The sequence below is a fragment of the Erpetoichthys calabaricus genome, chromosome 4, assembly GCF_900747795.2.
Source record: "Erpetoichthys calabaricus chromosome 4, fErpCal1.3, whole genome shotgun sequence".
NCBI lineage: Eukaryota > Metazoa > Chordata > Cladistia > Polypteriformes > Polypteridae > Erpetoichthys > Erpetoichthys calabaricus.
In genome coordinates, this window is record NC_041397.2 from 37,915,788 (window position 1) to 37,939,430 (window position 23,643).

Consider the following 23,643-nt stretch of genomic DNA (forward strand, 5'->3'; position numbering starts at 1 on the left):
TGAATATTTTTGTCTCATTATACCTCACTATTTTAGGTAATGTGTGTCAAGTAAGGAATCCACAGACTATGTATGAAACTGTGTGTTGGCTGAGGTGGCTACAATAAGCATTGCTTACTTTGAAAATGCTCTTTAAATAATGATTTTAAAGCTGTTACAATAACAAAACAACCAAAAAAAACCAAAGAAATTTGACAATTATTTTCCATTGTCTGTTTTCCAATGTAAAAAGAAAATGTCTTTTTTTCCGGCTGCAATGGATGCCTAACAGTTCTTCAATAAAACCAGGGACCACAGGTTTAAGAGTTAATTGGAATGGAATCAGGAGGAGGGCAATACTTTTAGAGTGCTGGCAAAGTATTTAAAATCTGTTTTTAATACTATTGTAGCTCAACAAAAGGCAGTGGGATAGATAAGGCTTTTTTCAAAATGACCTGAGAAGGCAATACCAAAGACAATATAAATTAACTATTCAAAAATATGATCTAGCTGATCCTGGAAGTATTGTGCAAACAACAGATCTATAAAATTCTGCAATAGTGTGTAGCACTAATATTGAAGTTAGCAAGAGATAAGACAAGCAACTATTCTTTACATTTGAATATCAGTCTTTGAAGTTTTCTCATAGAAGAAGTTTTTTTTTAAAATACAGTCAACTGAAAGACCTAAGCTGCATCAGAGTGAGCAAACATTGTGATTTTAAAAATGAAACTGTACACAACATATAGTATATAGCAACTCAATGGAATAGTTTTATCAATACCTTGCATCTGATGAGGAACATATGGGTTCCAGTTACACTTGACCCTGAATTGTTACTAGCATTTCAAATGGATGAATACAAAATTGCATTTTTCGAAATGTTAAACACAGGTTTAACTAAGCCATTTTCTTGTAATTGCCCATTCATCTATCCACTTACTGAATCTGCTTAATCCAGGTTTAAGGGTAAGCTAGAGTCCTTTTTAGCAGGAGGTAATGCCTGACAGGGTGCCAGACCATTGCAGGGCACAAACATACACACCAGCACTCAGTCAACGATGCATCAGTTTGGAACTGCCAATCAGTCTATCAAATACAGAAAGAAGATCAGACAGGTAAACTCCACATGAACATGAAGGGAGACTGGGCTAACTCCACACAAATGGTGACCATGCTGCGATTTGAATACAGCTGCCATTGTCCCACCATGCCACTAATTTCTATATTTGTCTGTGAATATTAATTAAAACAATTATTTTAAAACATGCTTTATGACATATTATATGCACCTTATTTTTACATACTTTATTTCCAGACATTGATTTAAAGATAATGCTTCATATTTTTAATTGAATTCTTTTTCTAACTCTAAAAAGTACAGAATATATTGCTGAGCATTTCATTCATCTTGGAAATGTTTTATTTCTTTTAAGAACATTTAATAATTTTTCTTTTAGTTCTTCAGTGTTGAACCAGTAAATTATTGGATTTAACATAGGTGGCAAAATAATAATCAGTGTAAGTAATGATGTCAAAACATCAACAGATATTACTAAACGTAGATTTGCAACAATATATGCTAACATGATGGGAATGTAATAAACACATACAAAAAGCAGATGAGATAAACATGTTTGAAAGGCTTTTTGTCGCTGCTCCACAGATGCAATTTTTAACACAATAACCATAATAATAATATATGTACTTAAGATGAAACACAATGGACAAAGTAAAACAATAAGTGTTTTAGCAGTTCCAAGCCTTCTGTTAAAAGAAGTATCTATGCAGGCTAACACATATACAAGACCATGTTCACAGCAACCACCCCTGATAATCCGTGAGCTACAATAAGGCAGTTTTGCAGCCTCCAATACCTGATACATATCCAAGCAGAAAACTACAATCCAAGTTCCAGCAATAATGAGAATCATACGGAAATTTGTATTTATAGTGGAATAGTGAAGTGGAAAACATATGGCAATGAGGCGATCATAAGCCAAAATAGCAAGGGAGAAGGATCCCATGTCACCAAAAAAGTGTATAAAGAACATCTGAGAGAAACAACCCTCAAATGAAATAAAATTCACCGTAAAAATTAGGACAGAAACTACTTGAGGGATAAAAACAGTGTTTAAGCCAATGTCCACTAAAGCTAGATGACAAATGGAAAAATGCTTAGGAGTATGGAGACTTTTATCAAAGAAAACTACGAATAAGACTGTACCATTACCTAATAAGGTAATTACATAAATTAAAGAAAAGATTATCACTCGATAAGTCTTTGTTCCAAGAGCATCAGTAGCTGTGAGAAGAAATCCTCCTGTTAATGAGCTATTATTAATGTTGGCATTGGAAGCATTCATTATCAGAATTATGTATAATCTGTAGGAGAAAAAAAGAACAAAAATATCACATATTAGATAGATAGATAGATAGATAGATAGATAGATAGATAGATAGATAGATAGATAGATAGATAGATAGATAGATAGATAGTAGACCATGTACAATACTAAACCATTATTAACATTAGTAGTTATCTGTAAAGGAGGAAAATGAGAATTGACAAAGTCAATAGGTACACTTTAAGCTAAAAAAATTTTACATGTATAAATGCTTTTTAAATGTACATTGTATATTAGTATTGTAAATTTCTCACCACCTGGTTTCTTTTCCAGAAAATGACTTACCACTTAATGAATCACATTCAATAAGCAGCTATGCTTCCTTTGAGTTTCTCTATGTGTAAGTATTTTTATACTAGGCAGTCATTTTTCTAACTGAATCATGGACTAAAGGGGCCTCAGGGGTTTTCATTAGTTATAAGATGAGTATAATTAATGTTTGCTTTGCCTTTAATATTCACAAAGGGCTTTTTTATCCCAGGATATTTGTTCACTGTTATCACCTACATTACAATTATAGCATTTCCTCATTAAGGAATGTAAATTGTCACTTACAACAGTTTTGTATTGCTAAAAAAATGTTTATTTTACTTTATATACACACTTAATTTCCTCAATATACGATACAAAATAAATGATACTTACATGAAATAGGAAGAAATACATTCAGGAAAGACTTTTGAACAGAAAATGTGCGGAACATCTTGTCAACAATTCCTTCGTAAAAAATATTGATATTATTGCTAAATGATTAACAATACTTTCTAAAACAATGTAATGATAGGTACAATTGAATAAGTATCTTGCTGTCTAAAGGCATCCTTATAAGCATGCTTATGAAATCACTTGTACGTGTATTTTGATAATACCCTAATGCTGAAATAAGTATTATATTGAAATGTCAAATTGCACATTTCCAAACAATCCAAACAATCACCTTTACCCTTGTGAAATTTTGCTTGTACAGTACCTTGTTCAAGAGAATAAATGTCATTAATCCGAGATTTCTAAGTGTGTGCACTTAAAAAGTTCAATTCAGTTCAGATTTGTACAACACTCTTCAGTGAGTGTAGGCTCAGAATTTTGTAGCAGACTTACAGGTAAAACAGAATTACAAACTTTACAAATTGCTAATTACATAATGAGTCCACAGAAAGGCACACATTTGTTTAAACATACGGGAAGGCAAAGAAGATCCAAGCAGATAAACACAAGTGAAACCTAACAAAATCTGTCCATTAACATTATTGTTGAATTATGTCTAAATGACAAGAGAGGCAAGAAAAACAAACACTCCAGTCAGCATCATCCATAGAGAAAATTAACTCCTGAGTGATCCAAGGCCAGTTATAACTAAGAAAGTTAAAGACAGAGTCAAACACAGTCAGAGTTCCTGAGACCTTGGCCAACAGCTCCTCCTGGATATTCCATTCACAAGTCTGTGCTGGGCTCTCTAATCTGACAACAGGATCTTTCATTCAATAATACCAATGCTCTCATTATTTCCAATGACTCTCCATGGGCACAAAAACTGCATGAACGTATAGCAGTGGCACCAAGTGCCACAATAAGATACCAAGAAGAGAAATTCAATAGACAAGGGTTATTAATGGTTCATAATTAATGTATTACTTATATTTTTATCCAAATAGCTACCAATCAGAGATGCATGGCTAATCAGTAGCTCTAAAGAAGGTTAAATACTGAGATCGACTGAGTCATCTTTTATATAAACAGACAGATCATTCAACAGCTTTGGTGTCCTGTAGCTGAAAGCTTAACTTCCCACTGTCATTTTATTAATCTTTGGAATATTTAGTAGGCAGGCAACTTGATTTTATTGAACTGTCCGGTTTGTAAATAATAATATTCAGAAACATAAGCAAGGCTTTGTCTAGTGAAGGCTTTATATATAAGAAGGGAGATTTTAAAATTACCTCTAAGCCTAAATGTAAAAGCTGTGTAAAGAATTAAGAAAATGAGTTATGTGGTCCTACCTTTTAACTCTTATGATGATTTTTGCTGCAGCATTTTGAAGCTGTATAAAGAACAGTTTGAGAAGTCTGTGAATAACAATTTGCAGCAGTCAACCCTACAAGAAACAAATGCCTAAACATTAATTTCTCTGTATTCTTATATTTAGAAAGTACATCCATGTATCCATACATTCACCTGTCAGTTTTCTGAATATAACTTTTTAGAGGAATCTTTTGCCTCTCTTTGCATTCCTACATAGATTTTGAACCACTGTCTACAAATTGGGTAGCTTACTCACTTGCCTACTTTTAAAAAATATCAGAAAGCACTACTTACTTTTACTTCACTGAGGTCTCTCTTCTAACTGTGACAAAACCTTTCTCGCAGACTAACTCTTGACTTAATTCTCAAGCCTCTGGTCTGAGGCAGTTTTAAATCATGTCTTGAACTCACTGTTGGGGTTTTTGGGTAGGTTTATAAGGTCTTGTGACCACACAAGTGCTATGTCTCTTTGGCAATTTCAATGCTACCTTACTTAAAAAAGCAGAGATAGAGTAATGCCTGTTATTCTTTGACTGTTCTCTTCCCCGTAATGGGCTGGAGGGAAACGACTTCCTTTTAAACAGTCCTAACTTTTAAACAGACATCATGGATCAGATACATGCACTGCTCTTTCAGTGCAAGGTACAGCTCCATACTTCTGTTAGCAATTCAAGACGTCCTTCTCACTTTTGGTGAAGAATCAAGTATTCCTGGTATAGATTTGAATATTTGTTTTCAAACATTTTAAAGAAAAAGTTGAATGTACCTTCTAGGTCACACATCTTCTCTTCTACAGGGTTTTACTGTCTTCTGTCCCATTCCTCTGCATCCTTTTTCTGCCTTCCAGCACCTTGCTCATTGAGAAATAAGCATGCGCACTGCAGTTGTATTTTGGATATAAAGCTGGAGAAAATATCTGGAAGTTAGGTAGAAATGTACAAATGAATGATGGGGAAAGAAAATAAAACTAAAACTTGTTGTGTTTTGAGGAAGTGCATGATCAAAAACATGTCATGCAGTTATACCGATGTATTTGCAGGAGATTTTCATTTTTTTTATTTTATTGAATTTATTAAAATCAAAAAACATTCCATATAAGCAAGTCAAATTTTACGAGACTAGGTTCAAGTCAAGTCAACCCACGCCCATGTGAAAGAGAGCTAGGCCAACATAGTGAAACTTTAATAGTAGAAATAGGGGGAAGAGAATCCATTTACTCAATTTAAATGCTTATACTAAAATGTTATTAACTAGATCCTGCCAGGTTTTAAGAAAGTTTTGCACAGATCCTCTAAGTGAGTATTTAATTTTTTCCAATATCAAGTAGTATATAACATTGGTTACCCACTGACTGGAAAGAGATGAGTTAAGATTCTTCCAGTTGAGCAAGATAAGTCTGCGTGCCAGTAGTGTAGTAAAGGCAATTACTGTTTGTTTGTCCTTACCCACTTTACGCCCATCTGTAAGTATAACAAACACAGCTGTTAGCGGATTAAGAGGCATTGTGTCACCAAGGCTGTCTGAAAGACATTTAAAGATTTTGGTCCAAACATTAGTAGTCACAAAGTTAACTGCAGGGTTACAGAAACAGGAAAAAGGCTAAATATGCATATAACATGAATTATAATAACCTTAGACATGCTAACAAGGTACATATACATATTTAACATTAATTATTCATACATAGATTAACAAAGTGTAGGTATTTACTAAGTATAAAGTGATTAGAATTGCCCATACTTAAAATTTACAGTTTTACAGTATAGGATATCAGTCATTGGCAGAGTATATTGGCACAGTATATTGCTCATAGTATCAGTCTCTGTTAAGATGTATGTCATTCAGGAAACAGACAAAAAGACCTCCTCAACTGAAAGGGGACTAATTATAGAGCCTGATGGCTGAGATAGAAACAAGCTCACGTAGCGCTCCTTAGAGCAACACAGTTGCCTCAGTCTATTACTCCTTGTAGCCAAATCCTCATGCAGGGGGTTGTAAATCATTGTTCAGGACAGCCAGCAGCTTCCTGATTGACCTCTGTTTTACAACTTCCTCCGTTGATTTCAGCCTGACTCTCAAGACACAACTATCCACAGGTTATTTAGTCTGTTGGCATCTTCTGCACAAATGCCACTTCCCCAGTAAACTACAGCATAGAAAAATACACTGGCCACTACAGGCTGATAGAAAACATGTAAGAGTCTCTGCATACAAAAAACAACTTTAAACTCCTCAGGAAATAGTAGTGACTCTAACCATTCTTGTATACAGCCTCTATATTAGTACTACACTCAAGCCTGTCAATCAGATATGCATTGCAACAGGTACACATGTCGTAAATGTAGGAAGGATGGTCCTTGCGTGTGTGTGAACTGTTAACATTTGAATTTAATGATTGCATATAGCGCTGAACTTACCTCTCTGTACTGTTCTTTCCTCTGCATGTCCTGGAGTACAAAAGAAACAAAATACTGTACAGCAACATGTGGGGACTGACAAGATCAGAAAAAAAAAAAAAAACACGTTGTCACTGATTACAAGCGCAAGATGTTATGTGAATGACTATGAATAATATGAATAATGTTGCATCCGTGCCACGATGTTTTCCGAAATGTACTATACAGGTCATAAAATGAAAAATTCCAAATATCATATTTACCTATGTCTCTGTTTTTTTTTTTGTCAGTGCATCTTTGACATCATAGACCATAAGGTGCATACTAATTCAGCGTCAGCAGGAACACTCAATAAAACTGAATAAAAAAAAAATCAAGTGACGGTGAGATACGAAGAAGGCAGATTCATCAGCATTTCTGTGTCAGTTTTTATCCCTCCAGATCAGAGAATGTCCAGTTCCATTTCGCCTCAAAACACCACTCACATCTACAGTTATTCCCAATTTTAAATAAAAACTATCAGCGTCAGACCCCTGGGTGGCGGGGCGGTAGTATGTATCGTGATTGTTTCTGAGAGAATAAAAGTGAAAATAAAACGGTAACCTGCAGTGGGTTGGCACCCTGCCCAGGATTGGTTCCTGCCTTGTGCCCTGTGTTGGCTGGGATTGGCTCCAGCAGACCCCCGTGACCCTGTGTTCGGATTCAGCGGGTTGGATAATGGATGGATGGATAAAACGGTAACTTTCACAAGTACTATAAATGTACACCGTCTATTACAGACGCAAACCAAATGTACGTGTTTACTGTATAATATTAACAATAAGAGCAGCTCACTATTGAAAACGGCAAATATACAACAACAACATTTATTTATACAGCACATTTTCATACAAATAATGTAGCTCAAAGTGCTTTACATGATGAAGAAAAGAGAAAGAAATACAAAGTAAGAATTAAAATAAGACAACACTAATTAACATAGAATAAGAGTAAGGTCTGATGGCCAGGGAGGACAAAAAAAAAAACTCCAGACGGCTGGAGAAAAAAAAAATCTGCAGGGGTTCCAGACCATGAGACCGCCCAGCCCCCTCTGGGCATTCTACCTAACATAAATGAACAGTCCTCTTTGTATTTAGGGTTCTCATGGAAGAACTTGATGATGATGGTCATGTAGACTTCTGGCTTTTAATCCATGAATGTAGGAACATCATGGTGCTTTGATTAGATGGTGGTGGCGCAGGTCACCACCACAAAAAACTGGGAAAAGAAACAGAAGAGAGAGTAGAGGTTAATATGGATTCTAGAGCCACCATGAATAGTTATGATAATTAATTGAATATACAAAGCATCAGGATTAAACCAAAATGAAGTTATGAGAAAGTCATGTTAAAGTAATGAGTTTTTAGCAGTTTTTTAAAGTGCTCCACTGTATCAGCCTGGCGAATTCCTATTGGCAGGCTATTCCAGATTTTAGGTGCATAACAGCAGAAGGCTGCTTCACCACTTCTTTTAAGTTTAGCTCTTGGAATTCTAAGCAGACACTCATTTGATGATCTAAGGTTACGATTTGGAATATAAGGTGTCAGACATTCCGATATATAAGATGGAGCGAGATTATTTAAGGCTTTGTAAACCATAAGCAGTATTTTAAAGTCAATAGGAGGCAGTCGGGATTGAACCGGGAACTCATGATTACAAGTCAGCAAATCTTATTGCTACGCCATGGAGGCTGTTGCTTTATCCTTGAACCTTTTGTGAAAGTGTTTATTTGATCTTTGGACTTCAGGCTTCACACATTATATAGTTTATGCCAACATTTTGTCATTTACTACTAAAATATGAAAAACGTTTCTGTTTTAACAATGTGTTTACACAGGCTATTGTAGAAACGGAACACACATGAAATGCATGTGTTCCAAATAACGATCTATTATTTCCACTCTAAAACTCCAGCACTTCACTCCCAGATAATCAATCAAGGTATGAGCTGGGAGAACTTTGTGCACGTTCTGCGGCTATGGAGGGATGGAATACCAGGCTGCTTGCTGCTTGTCTTTATAGGCACATTTACAGGACAAAAGACGTTGAGAGGTGCGAACGGATTTAAAGTGGGCCGGATCTATGAGTTTTTTCGTAGGCTCTGGTAATTCTAGTGTTAAGTAATGAATACTGATCAGGTATAAAAGTTTAACTAGACAATTTTTCATCATTTATTTTAGGAGGAACTAAATTGTGTGTGTCTGCCTTATGGAATGTGCATCACATTAGAGCACAGTGAAACAACAATTCCCCCCATGGTAAACCTATTATCATGTATACTCTTCCAAACCTGTATGGTGCTGAAGACCACTTCTGTCCTGACAGTATAGCAAGATATTGATATTTGAAGAAGAATGCCAGACAAGACATTACCCATGTGATCAGACAGTATTTGAACTGTGCTGCCTACTGATGAATGAACTTCAATTGGACCCACCTGATAAAGCAGAAGGAACTACGGATCTCTATGTTTCATTGAGAAAATAAATACGTAGTTCACTCTAAGTCTGAATTGTAAATCCAAGGCCTTAAATATAGGAAAATGTAGCAGCCATCTCTTAGAGGATATATGTAAAATCAGTTTTAATACAATTAAACTTTACTGGACCAGTGCTATTGCATAAACAGTTTCTGTTGTTCTGTTTCAAAAATCAAGCAATACTGATGTAAGGTCTATTACTTTCTTATATCTTAACCACAGTCTGCCTGCATTGAGCAAGAAGCACTGGTTTTAGCATGGATTATTACAAATATCAAAATCTTTGTACATGTATAATGTCTAAGTAAATCCCACTGTGAAAATATCAAAATATAGTAGTTTTAAAATAAACTTGGTAAATGTAATTATTTATTTTTAACAAGCTACACACTTCATGTATATTATTTCCTTTCCTTTTTTTTTTCATTTTTATTGGTACTGGGTGCAAAATGGCTACATTAATTGCTAAAGTCCTGAATATGGAATTAATATATTTGTAGTAAGGGAAAACATCCATAAACTAGTCATAGCTCTGGAAACAACTTTAAAACTTTACTGATAACATGGTTTTAATTTTTTAAGTTTAATAAATTATAAAAATGTTAACCAACAATCACATTGTTGACAAAATTGTGCCATTGTTTAAAAATGGCACATTACAATTATAGCTTAGTCCCCTTGCAATGTATTAAAATACACATTTATTTTTGTTTTCTTAAAGTTGGGAATATATTAACTGCATAAACAGCATAAGTTTAAACATCTGGGTCCCTGTTAAATTCAAGTAACAAAAGCCTTCATGATGCAACCATAAAACAGTCCAACCTTTTCAATACATTACAATTTGACTAAAATTACATTAAATTGTAATGTAAATATCTCAAGAGTAAATACAATGAATACATTTCTAATAAAAGCTTACACATAATAAAACTAAATGCATTTAAGTTTTGTTGCCTAAATATTACCCAGCTTTTAATAAAGCCAAATTTAACTGATCCCCATAGTTATTCAAAACTGATCAAAACTGATCAAATCAATCTACTTTGAAACCTCAACAACTGTACTGTATATTAAATTGACTTGGTCAGAAAAAAATGTAATGAAAAACAGGAATTTCTTTGAAAGGGTTACAAATCTTGATTTTTTTTTTTAATCAGACTTTTCAAAGTATAGTCATACTATAACTGTTGCCATTTGGAACAGTATAAAATTCACTTCTGAATTCGGTGTAAGTATTGTAAATGAACTGAATTTTCAATAGTGACCCACAAGTATGTGCCACAGGTCTTCTTTGAAGACCACTCACACTTGTAAACTCAATTTCAATTTTGTTCACACAAATCACCTCTGCACCTGAAACAAAGTGAATACATTTCTGCAGTCTTTCATCATCCAGGGATCAAATAAACTGCCATAAATAATCTTTAGTTGTGTTTTATGCAATATTTGTAAAATCAGGAGTAACCATGCCTAACACACTTTTCACTGTCAGTTTCTTTACTGCAAAAAATAAATTCTAAGAGAAGTAAAAAGTATTTAAATCATGAAATTAAATCTAGTTTTCCTTATTGTAATAATTATTGACTAATTCAAGAATTTGTATTTATGGTTATTTAGACTAATTTAAGAAATCTAATAAATTTCACTTACCCCTTTGGCAGATTTTTTTTTGCTAAATACAAGCAAAAAAACACAAGCTAGTTTTTTGCATAATGAATGTTTTGCTGTGTTTATTTTGTACAGTTCTTCTAAATCAGACACTGTTGGAAGTGTCATTTGAAGTACACTTTACATTATATACTGTATGACATAATCTATCTCTAAGGCATACTTTAGCCTTTGTATGAGCTGTTTACTTTATGCATCACTGGCACTATTACTTCATTCAGGTTACTGGGTGATGGAACAGTATGGCAGTTCATTCTGGAAAGGCATGTATAGGGAAGAACTTTGGAAACAGAAAGTTTCCTAGTCCCACCACCACCTCATGCACAGACCTGTTTACCATTGTGTATTCATCCAATCTCTGCTCTTCTAGTAGGCTTTGAAGTATGTTTGTTTACTTTACTTGTCTTGCTACAACCATTACTAGCATCTTCAGTGACATGCAAAGAATTTTTCAATTTCATTTTACTTCTGAATTTCTCAGAAGAGTGTGTAGGTATTTTTTAAGCTGCCTTCCTCCATCAGTATCACAGTTGAAGCCTCTGTCTATACAGGTAAAATAAAACAATAAGGAATATTTGATTTGAATTTGCTTTAACTGTTTACAAAGTGTATTTACATAAGTGAAATAGAATTTAGCAATTGACCCAAACTGTCAGTTAACCAATTAAGTGTCATTATGTTTAATGCTTTGTTATTATTTAAAATGCAGTTCTTATACTGTAAATCTTAATTTAAGCTTGGTTGCTGCATAACAACTACAGGTTTTAAATGTTGCCTTTAATTAATGTGTGGATGCAGTCTGTGCATTCCCCTATTTTCTGCATGCTACATTTCTGCTTCGTTTTGAAAGGTATAGTGATTTGACCAAGCAAGCAGACAATGTGATTTAAATTAAGAACTGAACACAATATTCACATTAAAATTCACATCTGAATTGCAGTAAAATATTTGGCAGCTAGTTCTATACAACAATTCTAATATTTTCTGTGGGGTGCTACCACATAATAACAGTGTATTATTACTCTGGTAAAATGGTTTTGGATGTTTTAATAGATTACAAGAAACAATGCCATAAAATCAGTTCATACCTTTTCATTTTTCATGTCCCTGATTATATTGGCCAGACTCCAGATCAGGCTGTTTCTAATGAGTTTGCATGCCGAGACGCAGACGAGAAAAACACCAATTTAAAATTAAAAGCAATTTCTTTATTATTTATTCTTGGTGAGAGATGGTGAGACTGCCCCCAACCCCCCCCCCCCCCCCCAGCACAGCTAACTGATTTGAGTTTTTTGGCAGACTCGAAAAGAAAAAACTGTTCACCCCTTTCATCTCCTAGCGTGTTCATTAGCTAAAGAGAGAACAGAAAAAAACATAACAGTTCATTTTGAGGTCATCCATAGATTAGGGGACATCTTAAATTTCTGACATACAGGAGTACAGAAAAACAAAACAGTACCAGGCGCCTACATTATCTAAAGAATGTGCCCGTCTCAGTACAAACCCATTTTAAGCAGTTTTCTTAAAGTTCATTGCATTAGTTATAAAGAGATTACATCTTTTAATTTTAATATCTTCACTAGATTATATTTGTTTGATTAGATTAATAATCCTTATTTATTAATTCATAAGTGACTTGTTTTCTTATAATATTAAACAAGAAAAAGAAAGATCACATTGAGTTATAATATCACAGGGTGTTCTGTTAATATCAAGAGGTTAGCACTTTCACATAGAAAAATTAAATCAGTCTCATATTCTGTGCATAAACATTATTCCTTTCCTATCTAAATGCAGATAAAATCATATAGAAATATAAAATCATAGTTTTCTGCAGCATGATTAATACAAAATTCAGTCATTGGTATTTTGTGAGTTAAATACTTATAATCATCTGCGGTGGGCTGGCTCTCTGCCCGGGGTCTGCTTCCTGCCTTGTGCCCTGTGTTGGCTGAGATTGGCTCCAGCAGACCCCCGCAACCCTGCAGTTAGGATATAGCAGGTTGGATAATGGATGGATAGATGGATACTTATAAACATTACAGTTAATAATGGTTGTTCTGTGTTCTCAGGTGCGACTGCCGATCCTAATATGATGTGGGAGACCTTCCGTGACAAGACCCTGAAGGTTGCTGATGGTTGTGTTGTGCCAGCTTAAGTGAAAAATTAAGGAAACATACTAAGTAACTGCAACACAAAAACTGACTTAATCAGTATTAATGCAAAAAAATGCTGATGAAAGAAGAGAAGAAGCGGGCCACTAGGGTGGAGAAAAGAAGAGCTGCTCAGGAAGCAGCAAGCGCATCAACCTCTGAGCAAACGAATGCTAAACGTACAGAGAAAGAGGATGAAAACTATGAATGCTCAAATCAAATGTATTCATTGCACATTATTGTGCAGTGCGCCGTTACTGGTAATTTATCATTTAAGTTCACAGTATTTATTATTGCCTTAGTGTGAGGTGTAAAGATAATGGTAAGTGGAATATTAAATATCAACTGCATTCAATGTCTCCGCATAGAAAGACTTCCATTTACATTCATATTTATTTGTTGGGTAGAGGCTGTTATCCAAAATGACTTACAAAAGATGTCAACATAATTGAGTAAACCTCAGCCTGGGGGACCATTTTGCAACAAATATTACAGGGCATTGTTACAAAATTGATCATCACAAGTTAAGAGATCAGAACAAAATGCAAGCTACCCTTTTTTTGATTACAAGAACCTATCCTAGCAATTACCAATTAGGCAGAAATTCACCAAACAACAGTCTTCAAATGCTTCCTAAACACATTGAGGAAGTCAGCAGTTCGATTTGATGTGGACATCTCACTCCACCGGCTAGGACCTACACAACAAAAGAATATGGATTGAGATTTGATGCCACACAGGGCTGGTATCACCAGATACCATGCAACAACAGACCTGAGTTGGCAAGAAGAAGCATAAAACCTTACAATTGTCTCCATCTTTATATTGGTTGCTCTGTACGCATGCTTGAAAGTTTTGAACTTAATATGTGTTGCTACAGGGTGCCAATGTAGTGACCTGAAAAGAAGAGTGAAACATGAGTGCTTCAGCATCTTAAGCACCGGACATGCTGCTGCATTTTGAATCATCTGCAGCAGATTGGTAACGCATGCTGGTACTTCTGCCAGCAGAAAATTGTGGTAGTCCAGATGTGACAAGAACATTGCCTAGACCAAAAGTTCTTTCTGTCAAATATAATCTGATCTTATGAATGTTGTGTAGAGTGACACTGCTAGGTTTAGATACAGGTGCAACATGGTTAGTGAAGGATACCCGGTCATCGATCAGCACCTGAAGGCTGACTTAGTGGGTGCTAGAGATATCTGAGCTAATCAGAGATGTGGAGCTGAAGAGATAAATAAGCAGGAATCAGAAGACGGTCTGTCTTTTCCAGGCTAAACTGGAGATGGTGCTCCTTCATTCATCATCAGTTGCAATATCAGTGAGAAATGCTGTGATTCTAGCTGATGCCGTATGATTCTCAGGAGGGAATGAGAAGTACAACTTAATATCATCAGTATAACACTGATATGAGTCCCAGAGGGACTGGAGAATAGGGCTAGTGAGGAGGTTTATATAAAGGAGAGGAAAGAACCCAGCACCAATCCTGGGGGCATTACCTTGCTTGTTTGGTTTACCCTTGTCATCTCTCCTCACCAAGGCAAAGTAGTATCTGCCCAAGAGGTATGACTGTATTCACCTAAGAACAGTCCCAGTGGATACAGTCCCATGGATACATACATTAAATACATGTTTTTTAAGAGTACTAAAATGTCATGTAGTTTAAAATTGTGGTGGCTGAACAGCTTTAATAGGTATCAGATTCTAATTTAAGCAATTTAAAAATTTCATCAATTGACGTGCAGATGTTTATTTTATTATTTTAAAATCTCATCAGTTGATGTGTTAGTTGTTTATTGCCTGTGAATAAATATAATTCAAATTTTATGAACAACATTTTTTAAATAAGCACCCAATAAAAGGTAAAATTGTTGGATGCCTTAGACCATGATGGAGTGAAGGTCTGAAGTTTAGTCGATAAATTATAGTATCAGAGATATCTTAAATCATTATAATATATAGATAATGCTGCCATGTGGTAAATTTTTCTATAATGTAAATATTTATTTACTCAATCTGTGATTACAGAGTGATGCAGAATTCTTTTTCTCTTACATTTATTTATAGTAAGTTACTTTCTGTTTTTTTTTCATAGTAACAGTAGAAGAAGTGAGCTTGTGTAGCAGCAGCACAGCTTACATGGGCCTTTTTCCCTGGGCATATGACTAACTTTTAATGGGGATCCATTTTACTATCAGGAGTATTAAGTAAAATAGGAAAACATACAAGATGAAATTACTCTTCTCAAGGTAAATTTTAAACAGTAAACTAATTGAAGTTACATATAATGTTTTCTGTTTTAAAATAGGTGAGTTTGCAAATTTGCCAGTGCTTTTCAATTCAAACTAAGCTGTTCTGATAAACTTCCATGAAGAATAAGTTTGCCATATTTGAATAAAACTGGTCCAATGGTCACTGAGCCATTACACACAGACAGACAGATAGTTGGATGAACAGACAGACTGACATGGAAATTGCATTATATGTAAACACACCTAAAAATGAACACAGTAGGGGGTCTTCTATTTCTCCTACATTTAATTACCACCTAGTTGTAAAGATTTAATATCCTCCATATTACTTTTGTCCCCTTTTAACTATTGAACAACAGGAAGTATTGGAACCACCCATTCAGAGAATTTCACAGACTGAACAATATTTTCCAATGAGCCCATCCAATTTAGCCTACAACTTTTGTCCTATTGCTTAGGAAACTGGCTTTGATTTAAAATCTTTACTATTATTCCCTTATCTACATGCTGTAAATCATGGCTGGCAGGCCTGGCCACATTCCTAGCTTCTCGTTGTGTTTTTCCAACAAATTCTGAAGTATTTATATCTCTTGAACAATTTGGTCCATTAGGTTGGAACCTTTACCTGACATAGCTACAAGTAGTAATTGTTTGAAAAATTGTCAATGTTGTATAGTCACATTTGTACCACCAAGTATGTTACCTTTCTCTCCTGTATAATTCCTTAGAAAAAAAGAAACAGTTCTGTAAATGCTATGTCTTTCCCAAAAGCTCACAATTTGGAATATTCAGACCTTGGGCCTCATGTATAATGGCGTGCGTAGAACTCACACTATAACATGGCGTAAGCACAAAAGCGGGAATGTGTGTACGCACAGAAAAATCCAGATGCAGGAATCTGTATGTACGCAAACTTCCACGTTCTTCCGCTACATAAATCCCAATCACCGTGAAAAGAAACGCACGTGCACGAGCCTTCTGTCCCGCCCTAACTCCTCCCAGAATTACGCCTCTTTGAATATGCAAATCAATATAAATAGCCTTCTGTGAAAAGACAATGGGAAAAGCACGGGAGAAAATATAAGAATTTCAGCGAATCCCAAGTGGAGGCAAAGGAAAAACCTACTATTTGTTGGTTTAAACAGTGGTATAATCAACAAAATGAAGTTGATCAAGTGACAGAGTGTTGGAGAAACTCGAAAGTTCAAGTTCACAAAGTCGCACAGTGCCCGAAATAAAAAAGAAATCACATATCAAAGTCACCTTGAAATGGCAAGTCGTAGCCCACCATCTGAGTGTCACATGAAAGCTTATTAGGGTACAGACAAAAAAAATAGGCACACAGTGGGAAAAAAGCACGAAATGTCAACTTTAATCACGTAATTTATTTTGCCATTAAAGTAGAACATCATAAATTTCATCTTAAAATCGTTTAATTTACTAGTTTCTCAAATCCCATTTTAACTAAAGTAGCACATTAAATGCTTTGTTCTGTATTTGAACTTCTATGTGTGTGAATCACTACCTGCTTCTTAAACAGGCTTTCTTTTTCTCCGACAGGACACATAATCCATTACATTCGTGATATTACAGCTCTCTGAATAATTAAAATACTGAGATGTATACGTGATATCTTTTTCATGATGATAGGAGTTAAAGCATGTTATTAAACATGGGAACACGGTGGCGCAGTGCTTGTTCATGTCTCACGCAAGAGGCTTGCTGCGCCATGCGCGACCTTCGATGAAATAATTTATTACAGAAGTACTGTCTCTTTCAAACGTACTAACCTCCAATTCCTGCCCTTATTTTTCTTTCTCCAAATACCCAATCACCACACAATCAGCTCTGTAATAGATGTGAAGCCATTTGTAAGCTTAGAACACCGATTCTTCAAAACTTTTAAGGAACATTGAAATATCTTCGTAGTACATGTTTAATTATTCTATCCGTCTATCCTTCCAGTGTCGCGTCAGCACCAGCAAGAATACAACACAATGCAGGAACAATCCCTGAACTAGCTAACGCTGTGGCACCATGTCCTCACATGTTTAATTATTAACAATACAGATTAAATGAAGTTAAAGTTTTATCTGTATAATATAATCAACATATTTTGCTGCATTTCATCTTGAAAATTATATCGTCATCATATGTAAATACGCGCTTTATAAAGTGGCGCAGGTTATGCAATATTATAACTGTAGTGCAAGTTTACAGTGAGGTAATTGTACTTATAAGTACAAACAGTTCTACAAGGAGCACTTGATGGACTGATTGAGTGCACTTATAGTTCTTGGGATGAAACGTTTTCTAAACCGCGAAGTCCGTACAGGAAGGTCTCTGAAGCGTTTTGCTGTGGCTGAGGCAGCGTCTGCTTCATGCTGTATACCGATAATTCTCTTTCCAATCAGCTGCTGCTGTGATTCCCCACTCAGATACAGTGATATAAATACTCAGAGTGGTGCAGTGAGAGTAATATGGAAAAAGATGATCTGCTGTGGCAACCCTTAACGGGAGCAGCTGAAAGAAGAAGAAGATGCAGTGAGAGTAACAACACTAAAGCAGTTATGGCATTTGGACTACTATGGCTATTCCCTGGACCATTATATTGCTGCAGGTTAATTACAATCAGATGCATTACACTAATAAACAATAAAGCCGCGTCAGGAATGTGGATCTAAGAAAGAAAGGGTGACCACACAGGAACAGTAGCACTGCTTTGACGCTGGGTGCCGCCAGTCTGCAAAACCGAGCGGAGAAATTGCATACGCCAGGGTATGAGGTACCGTGGAAATGTGCGTGGCTTTACGCCAAGTTTAGGTTTTATACATCGCGATTTGACCGTGGAAACGTTCGTACGCAACATTTCTGTGCGTACGCACCGTTTATACATGAGGCCCCTTGTCATTATAGTTACGTTCAATCCAGAATGTTACATGGACAACATCTATTTTTAATGTCAAGATAGAAGGTGCAACCTCTGAATGTTGGTGCCTGCTAGATAGTGCATAGTAAACACATCCTCAGCATTAATGGAATCCTGACAAAGTTTTCTCTTACTTAAGACTTAGCCCAAAAATAATAATTTTAAAGCCTAAAAGAATTAAATATTACATATATACAGTCAAATCCTAAGGCATTCTAGTGACTGTTAAAATTAAATAATTGTTTTACACTAATCACACAAATGTAATAATTAAAAGCATTGTTTAATTCCTTCACTAAACATGAACAGCAAAAAAGCATTGCACAGATAAAGTTAGTCTTTATTGACATTATTAGCAGTTAATAACATTGTATTTTTGTGTTGACTCTTTTCATCTTTTATGTAGCATTATATTTGTGACTTCCCTAAAATGACACATCATATAAGAAATATTGCCCAGAACGGATTTCGTGAACTACAGTTAGGGGTAGGATCAATGTCAAGAAAATACACTCTTATTAGACATCTGCTTTACTCAGGAGAAGAGAACATAATGCTTATCAAGCCATTCTTCAACTAAATAAGATCTTCTCATTCTTGAAAGGTGGGAACAACTTACTTGAGAATGGAGTACCAGTTTATTCCTGGGTATATTGAGGTATACACCTGAAAGTAATGGTGACCAGGCTAAGAACCAAACCAGGAGTATTCTGCAGAGCATTCCCTCAGAAATTAATCTAATACTTGTACTTGCAAGGTGAAGAAGAGAGTGCAGCAGGGTGGACTTTGCGGAGAAGAGTGGCAGGAGTGATTTGTAATAGAAGAGTACCTGCAAGAATGAAAGGGAAGGTTTATGGAATGGTGGTGAGACCAGCTATGTTGTATGGTTTGGAGGCTGTAGCACCGTCAAAAGACAGGATGCAGTGCTGGAAGTGGCAGAGATGAAGATGCAATGAATTTTGCTCGGAGTAATGATGGAAGACAGGAGTAAGAATGAGTATATTAGAGAGACAACACAGGTACTACAATTCAGTGATCAAGTGAGAGAGGCTAGATTGAGACGGGAAAGGAATGTTGAATATGGGACCACCAGTCAAGAGAAAAAGAGGAAGGTCAGACAGGAGGTTGATGGATGTGGCAAGGAAGGACATGAAGGCATTTGGTGCAGTAAAAAATTATGTAAAAGACAGGGATGGATGGAGACGTATGACCCAGCGTGGCGACCCCTAAATGGGAGCAGCTGAAAGAAGAAGACTTGTACTAAAAGTCCCATTCTTCCACATGTTCTCATACACTAAAATGGGTGACAGAAACACAAACGTCTCATTAGGCACTGTTGCTATGTTTTTGGTTCTTTGACCAACTCCCAGGGACTCAGTTCAGAGGAAAGATCTTCAAGAGTTAATGGCTTGATAATTCTACATGAAATTATAAACATCTAAAACTATAGCAGGAGCCACAAGAGCAGGTTTAGGTAGCAGCTTTTTCAATCGCCTTAATCAAATGGTGTTTGTAAAGATTGTTCCAATAATGATGTACAGTATACCATATACACTTTCAGCATCTTTTTCTTCTGTCTTTAATTGAAAAATTGTTGTAAGTTCAGGACAAATGGTTACATAATGCAACATTGCATCTGAGGAAGCTAACGCCAAACCTGTCAACATTGGTTGTAAGGCAGGAAGCAATCTAACACAGGGCGTCATTCCATTACAAGGCCCTCTCGTGCACAAAACCACTGTGCCAATTTTAGAATCTCCAATCAGGTTAATGTATGTGTACTTGGTGAAAAACCGAAGCATGGGGAAAGCATGAAATTTATATACAATGCCTACAGGCACAACTGAGACTCAGGAAACTGGTCCATGATGCAGGATCACTCACCTCTGCATCTGTGCCGCCCATGACAGTGCTTGAAGTTGTCCAGCACTTTTCACAGTGCATGCCCCACTACCAACTTATACACGTATTTACAAAAAAAAAATCTCCTTTCAGCTAGGTGTTGCACTTCTGAGGGAAAAACAATGCCCTCCAAGTATTTATTTTTATCTAAATACAGGTTAGTAACTATGGGTGGCAGAGCTTTCAGAGTGATAGCCCCTAAAATTTGGAATTCTCTCCCTCTCAGTCTTTGCGAGGAAAAATCTATTATTAATTTCAAACTTCTTTTAAAAACACATCTTTTCAATGAGTATTATTCTTTTTTGTGTATGTAATTTCTACTGTCTTGTTAATGTGTGTATTGAATTGTAAAGTGTCCTTCAGTTTATGAAAGGTGCTACATAAATAAAACTTATTATTATCATTATTATTATTATTATTATTTTCTGTAATTTAGCACGTTGTCTGTCCTCCAACAGGGACCCACCTCTACCCGTGGTCTCTGAAGAAAATGTAATATTGGCAATGTGTCTAGAACATTATTTCAATGGGAGAAAGATGAAGAACCCAAAACAACAGATAGTTCTGCCAGTTCAATTTTTCCACTTCAGCCACTGATGCATGTGTATAATTGTTCACTAAATATATTTGTAAATGTGTATATGTGATAGGGCAGAGTATGCTTACATCTATAAAGCAATAATTGTAGAATAGAATATTTATTGGTTATTTATACACATACTATTCCGGGTCCCTGAAGGTACAATGTGGCAGTGCTGAGCAGTGCACTCTATGAGCAGAAGATGTGACTTTTGCCAATATACAACTCTCCATTACCCCTTTGTGAGTGTGTATGCCTTGCAATGGAATGGCGCCTCATCCAGGGTTGGTACTTACCTAATACAACGTTTTGCAGAAATGCATTCTTGCTACCTGTAACCCTGTATTAGAATATTTTTGAAAAATGAACAATTAGTTAATTGTTACTAACATTTCATATACATAAATAAAAAGTGCAACTGTATATTGTATATATTAAGATGAAAAAATAATGAAAAATTAAAATATCATGCAAATATTATCCATTTAGCTATGTGTTTTACCAGGGTATTTTTGAAAAGTAAAATAACAATGGGAATAGTCAATTTCTTCTAACTGCTAAATCCATTAGTTTGTTCACTGAGCATGTTTAATCTAGTTTTAAGGGCTAGGAGAGCAAAAGCTCCTTTCGAAAGGAGTGGATGCAAGGCAACAGCTAACACCCAAGTGGATACCAGCCCATTCAGGGAACACACAACACTTTAATGTTCTTTCAATGAAGTTTAATTTCAGGATTACTACTCATTTGATTACACACAACTTTGCAATACAAAAAGAAAACCAGACAGCTAAAATCCACATAAACACGTTGGTGCTTGGCACAAATGATGATTGGCTACAATTTGAATGCAGTTGCCACTGCATGTCCATGTAACACACTCTGTATACTGCATGTCTGCAAATATGACATTTTAAGGTAAGATGTAAAAAAATACTTTTTGAAATATTAATACATGTTATTACAAGTCATTTCCAAAGACTGTCATTTAAAAAATAAACTAATGCTTCATATCCTTAATGAATTACACAAATACTGAATTAAATCTTAATTTTCAAATATATCACAATGAATCTATTCTTATAAACAATTACATTATTTCCAGGTAATTGTGAAGTGGATTTTAAAATAAACATCTATATCATCTTATAATTTAACTTTAGATTTAAAATTATTATTTTCCAAAAAAGGTCTTTTGAAAAACCTGAACAAATATACAGATCTGAAAAAGGAAATATACATTACATAAAATGACTGTTGTTTTTAATTTTTGTAATGAATGACATTTCACTTACCTAGGAAATGTTTTATTTCTTTTAAAAAAATGTAGTAATTTTACTTTCAGTTCTTCAGTGTTAAACCAATAGATTACTGGATTTAACATGGGTGGTAAAATGACAGAGGTTATAAGCAATGATGTCAACACATCAAGTGATGTTATTAAACGTAGATTTGCTAGAATATATGTTAATATAATGGGAATATAATAAACAAATGCACACAGCAAATGAGATAAACAAGTTTGAAAGGCTTTTTGGCGCTGCTCAGTGGAGGCAATTTTTAGAACAATAAACAAAATAATCATATATGTACTTAAAATGAAAAATAATGGAAAAAGCAAAGCAACAAGTGTTTTACCAGTTCCAAGCTTTCTGTTAAAAGAGGTATCCATGCATGCTAACACATATACAAATCCATGTTCGCAGAAAAAACCTCTGATAATCCTTGAACCACAATAAGGCAGTTTTGCAGCCTGCCATACCTGATACATATCCAAGCAGAAAACCACAGCCCAAGTTCCTGCAATAATGAGCATCATACGAATGTTTGTATTTAAAGTGGAATAGTGAAGTGGAAAACAAATAGCAATGAGGCGATCATAAGCCAAAACAGCAAGGGAGAAGGATCCCATGTCACCAAAAAAGTGTATAAAGAACATCTGAGAGAAACAGCCATCAAATGAAATAAAATTCACTGTAAAGATTAGGACAGAAACTACTTGAGGGATTATAACAGTATTTAAGCCAATGTCCACTATTGCTAGGTTACAAATGGAAAAATGTTTGGGAGTATGCAGAGTTTTATCAAAGAAAACTACTAATAAGACTGTAAAATTGCCCAGTAGGGTAATTACATAAATTAAAGAAAAGAGTATTGCTTGATAAGTCTTTATTCCAAGTGTACCAGCAGCTGTGAGAAGAAATCCTCCTGTTAATGAGCTGTTGTTAATGTTGCCATTGGGAGCATCCATGATCAGAACTCTTTATAATCTGCAAACTGAAAAGAACAAAAAATTATAAAAATTTCAAACTAGACAGATAGAACTTATACATACTGTCTAAATCAATGTTATTACAGGTAATAGTTGTAAATAATCTTAAAGGATGTAAGTGGGTATTTGGAAAGTCTTAAATTATAATATATACTGTACAACAAAGCAACAATTAAATTGTATGCTAAAACATGTTACATTTTTAAATACTTTGTAAATATACATTGTGCTTTAGCATAACATCATTCATAATGTTTGATTATTTCCAGTTCATATTTTAAAATTATTTTTTCTTTTTATATTTTTTACTCCCAAAACATTTTTTTCAGAAACTTAATTTACCACTTTTGAATCACATCCAATAATCAGTTTTTCCAGTTGCATTTTTTTGTGTGTTAAGTATTTTTATATCAAGCAGACTGTATATATTTAACTGCAAAATTGAATCACATCACAAAGGTGCCTCTAGGGTTTTCATTAGTTATACAAAAGAAATGAGTATAATTAAGATTTGCTTTGACATTTATGTTTACAAAGGGCTGTTCTAATCCCAAGATATAAGATGTC

The 23,643-nt window shown here is 35.1% G+C and overlaps 2 protein-coding genes across 2 annotated transcripts; both read right to left on the bottom strand.

Annotated features, from left to right (window-relative positions):
- Positions 1 to 1,385: 1,385 nt before the first annotated feature.
- LOC114651001 (olfactory receptor 8H1-like) lies at positions 1,386 to 2,345 on the bottom strand. The gene has a single exon (XM_028800955.1). It carries the CDS (start codon positions 2,343 to 2,345, stop codon positions 1,386 to 1,388), a length of 960 nt encoding a protein of 319 aa, XP_028656788.1.
- Positions 2,346 to 22,095: 19,750 nt separating this feature from the next.
- Positions 22,096 to 23,067, bottom strand: LOC114651002 (olfactory receptor 8H2-like). The gene has a single exon (XM_051926148.1). The coding sequence runs from the start codon at positions 23,053 to 23,055 to the stop codon at positions 22,096 to 22,098; it is 960 nt and encodes a 319-aa protein (XP_051782108.1). The 5' UTR covers positions 23,056 to 23,067.
- Positions 23,068 to 23,643: the final 576 nt, after the last annotated feature.

Excerpts from the sequence above, each read along its gene's own strand:
- LOC114651001 (XM_028800955.1), bottom strand. The coding sequence starts at position 2,345 with ATGAATGCTTCCAATGCCAACATTAATAATAGCTCATTAACAGGAGGA.
- LOC114651002 (XM_051926148.1), bottom strand. The coding sequence starts at position 23,055 with ATGGATGCTCCCAATGGCAACATTAACAACAGCTCATTAACAGGAGGA.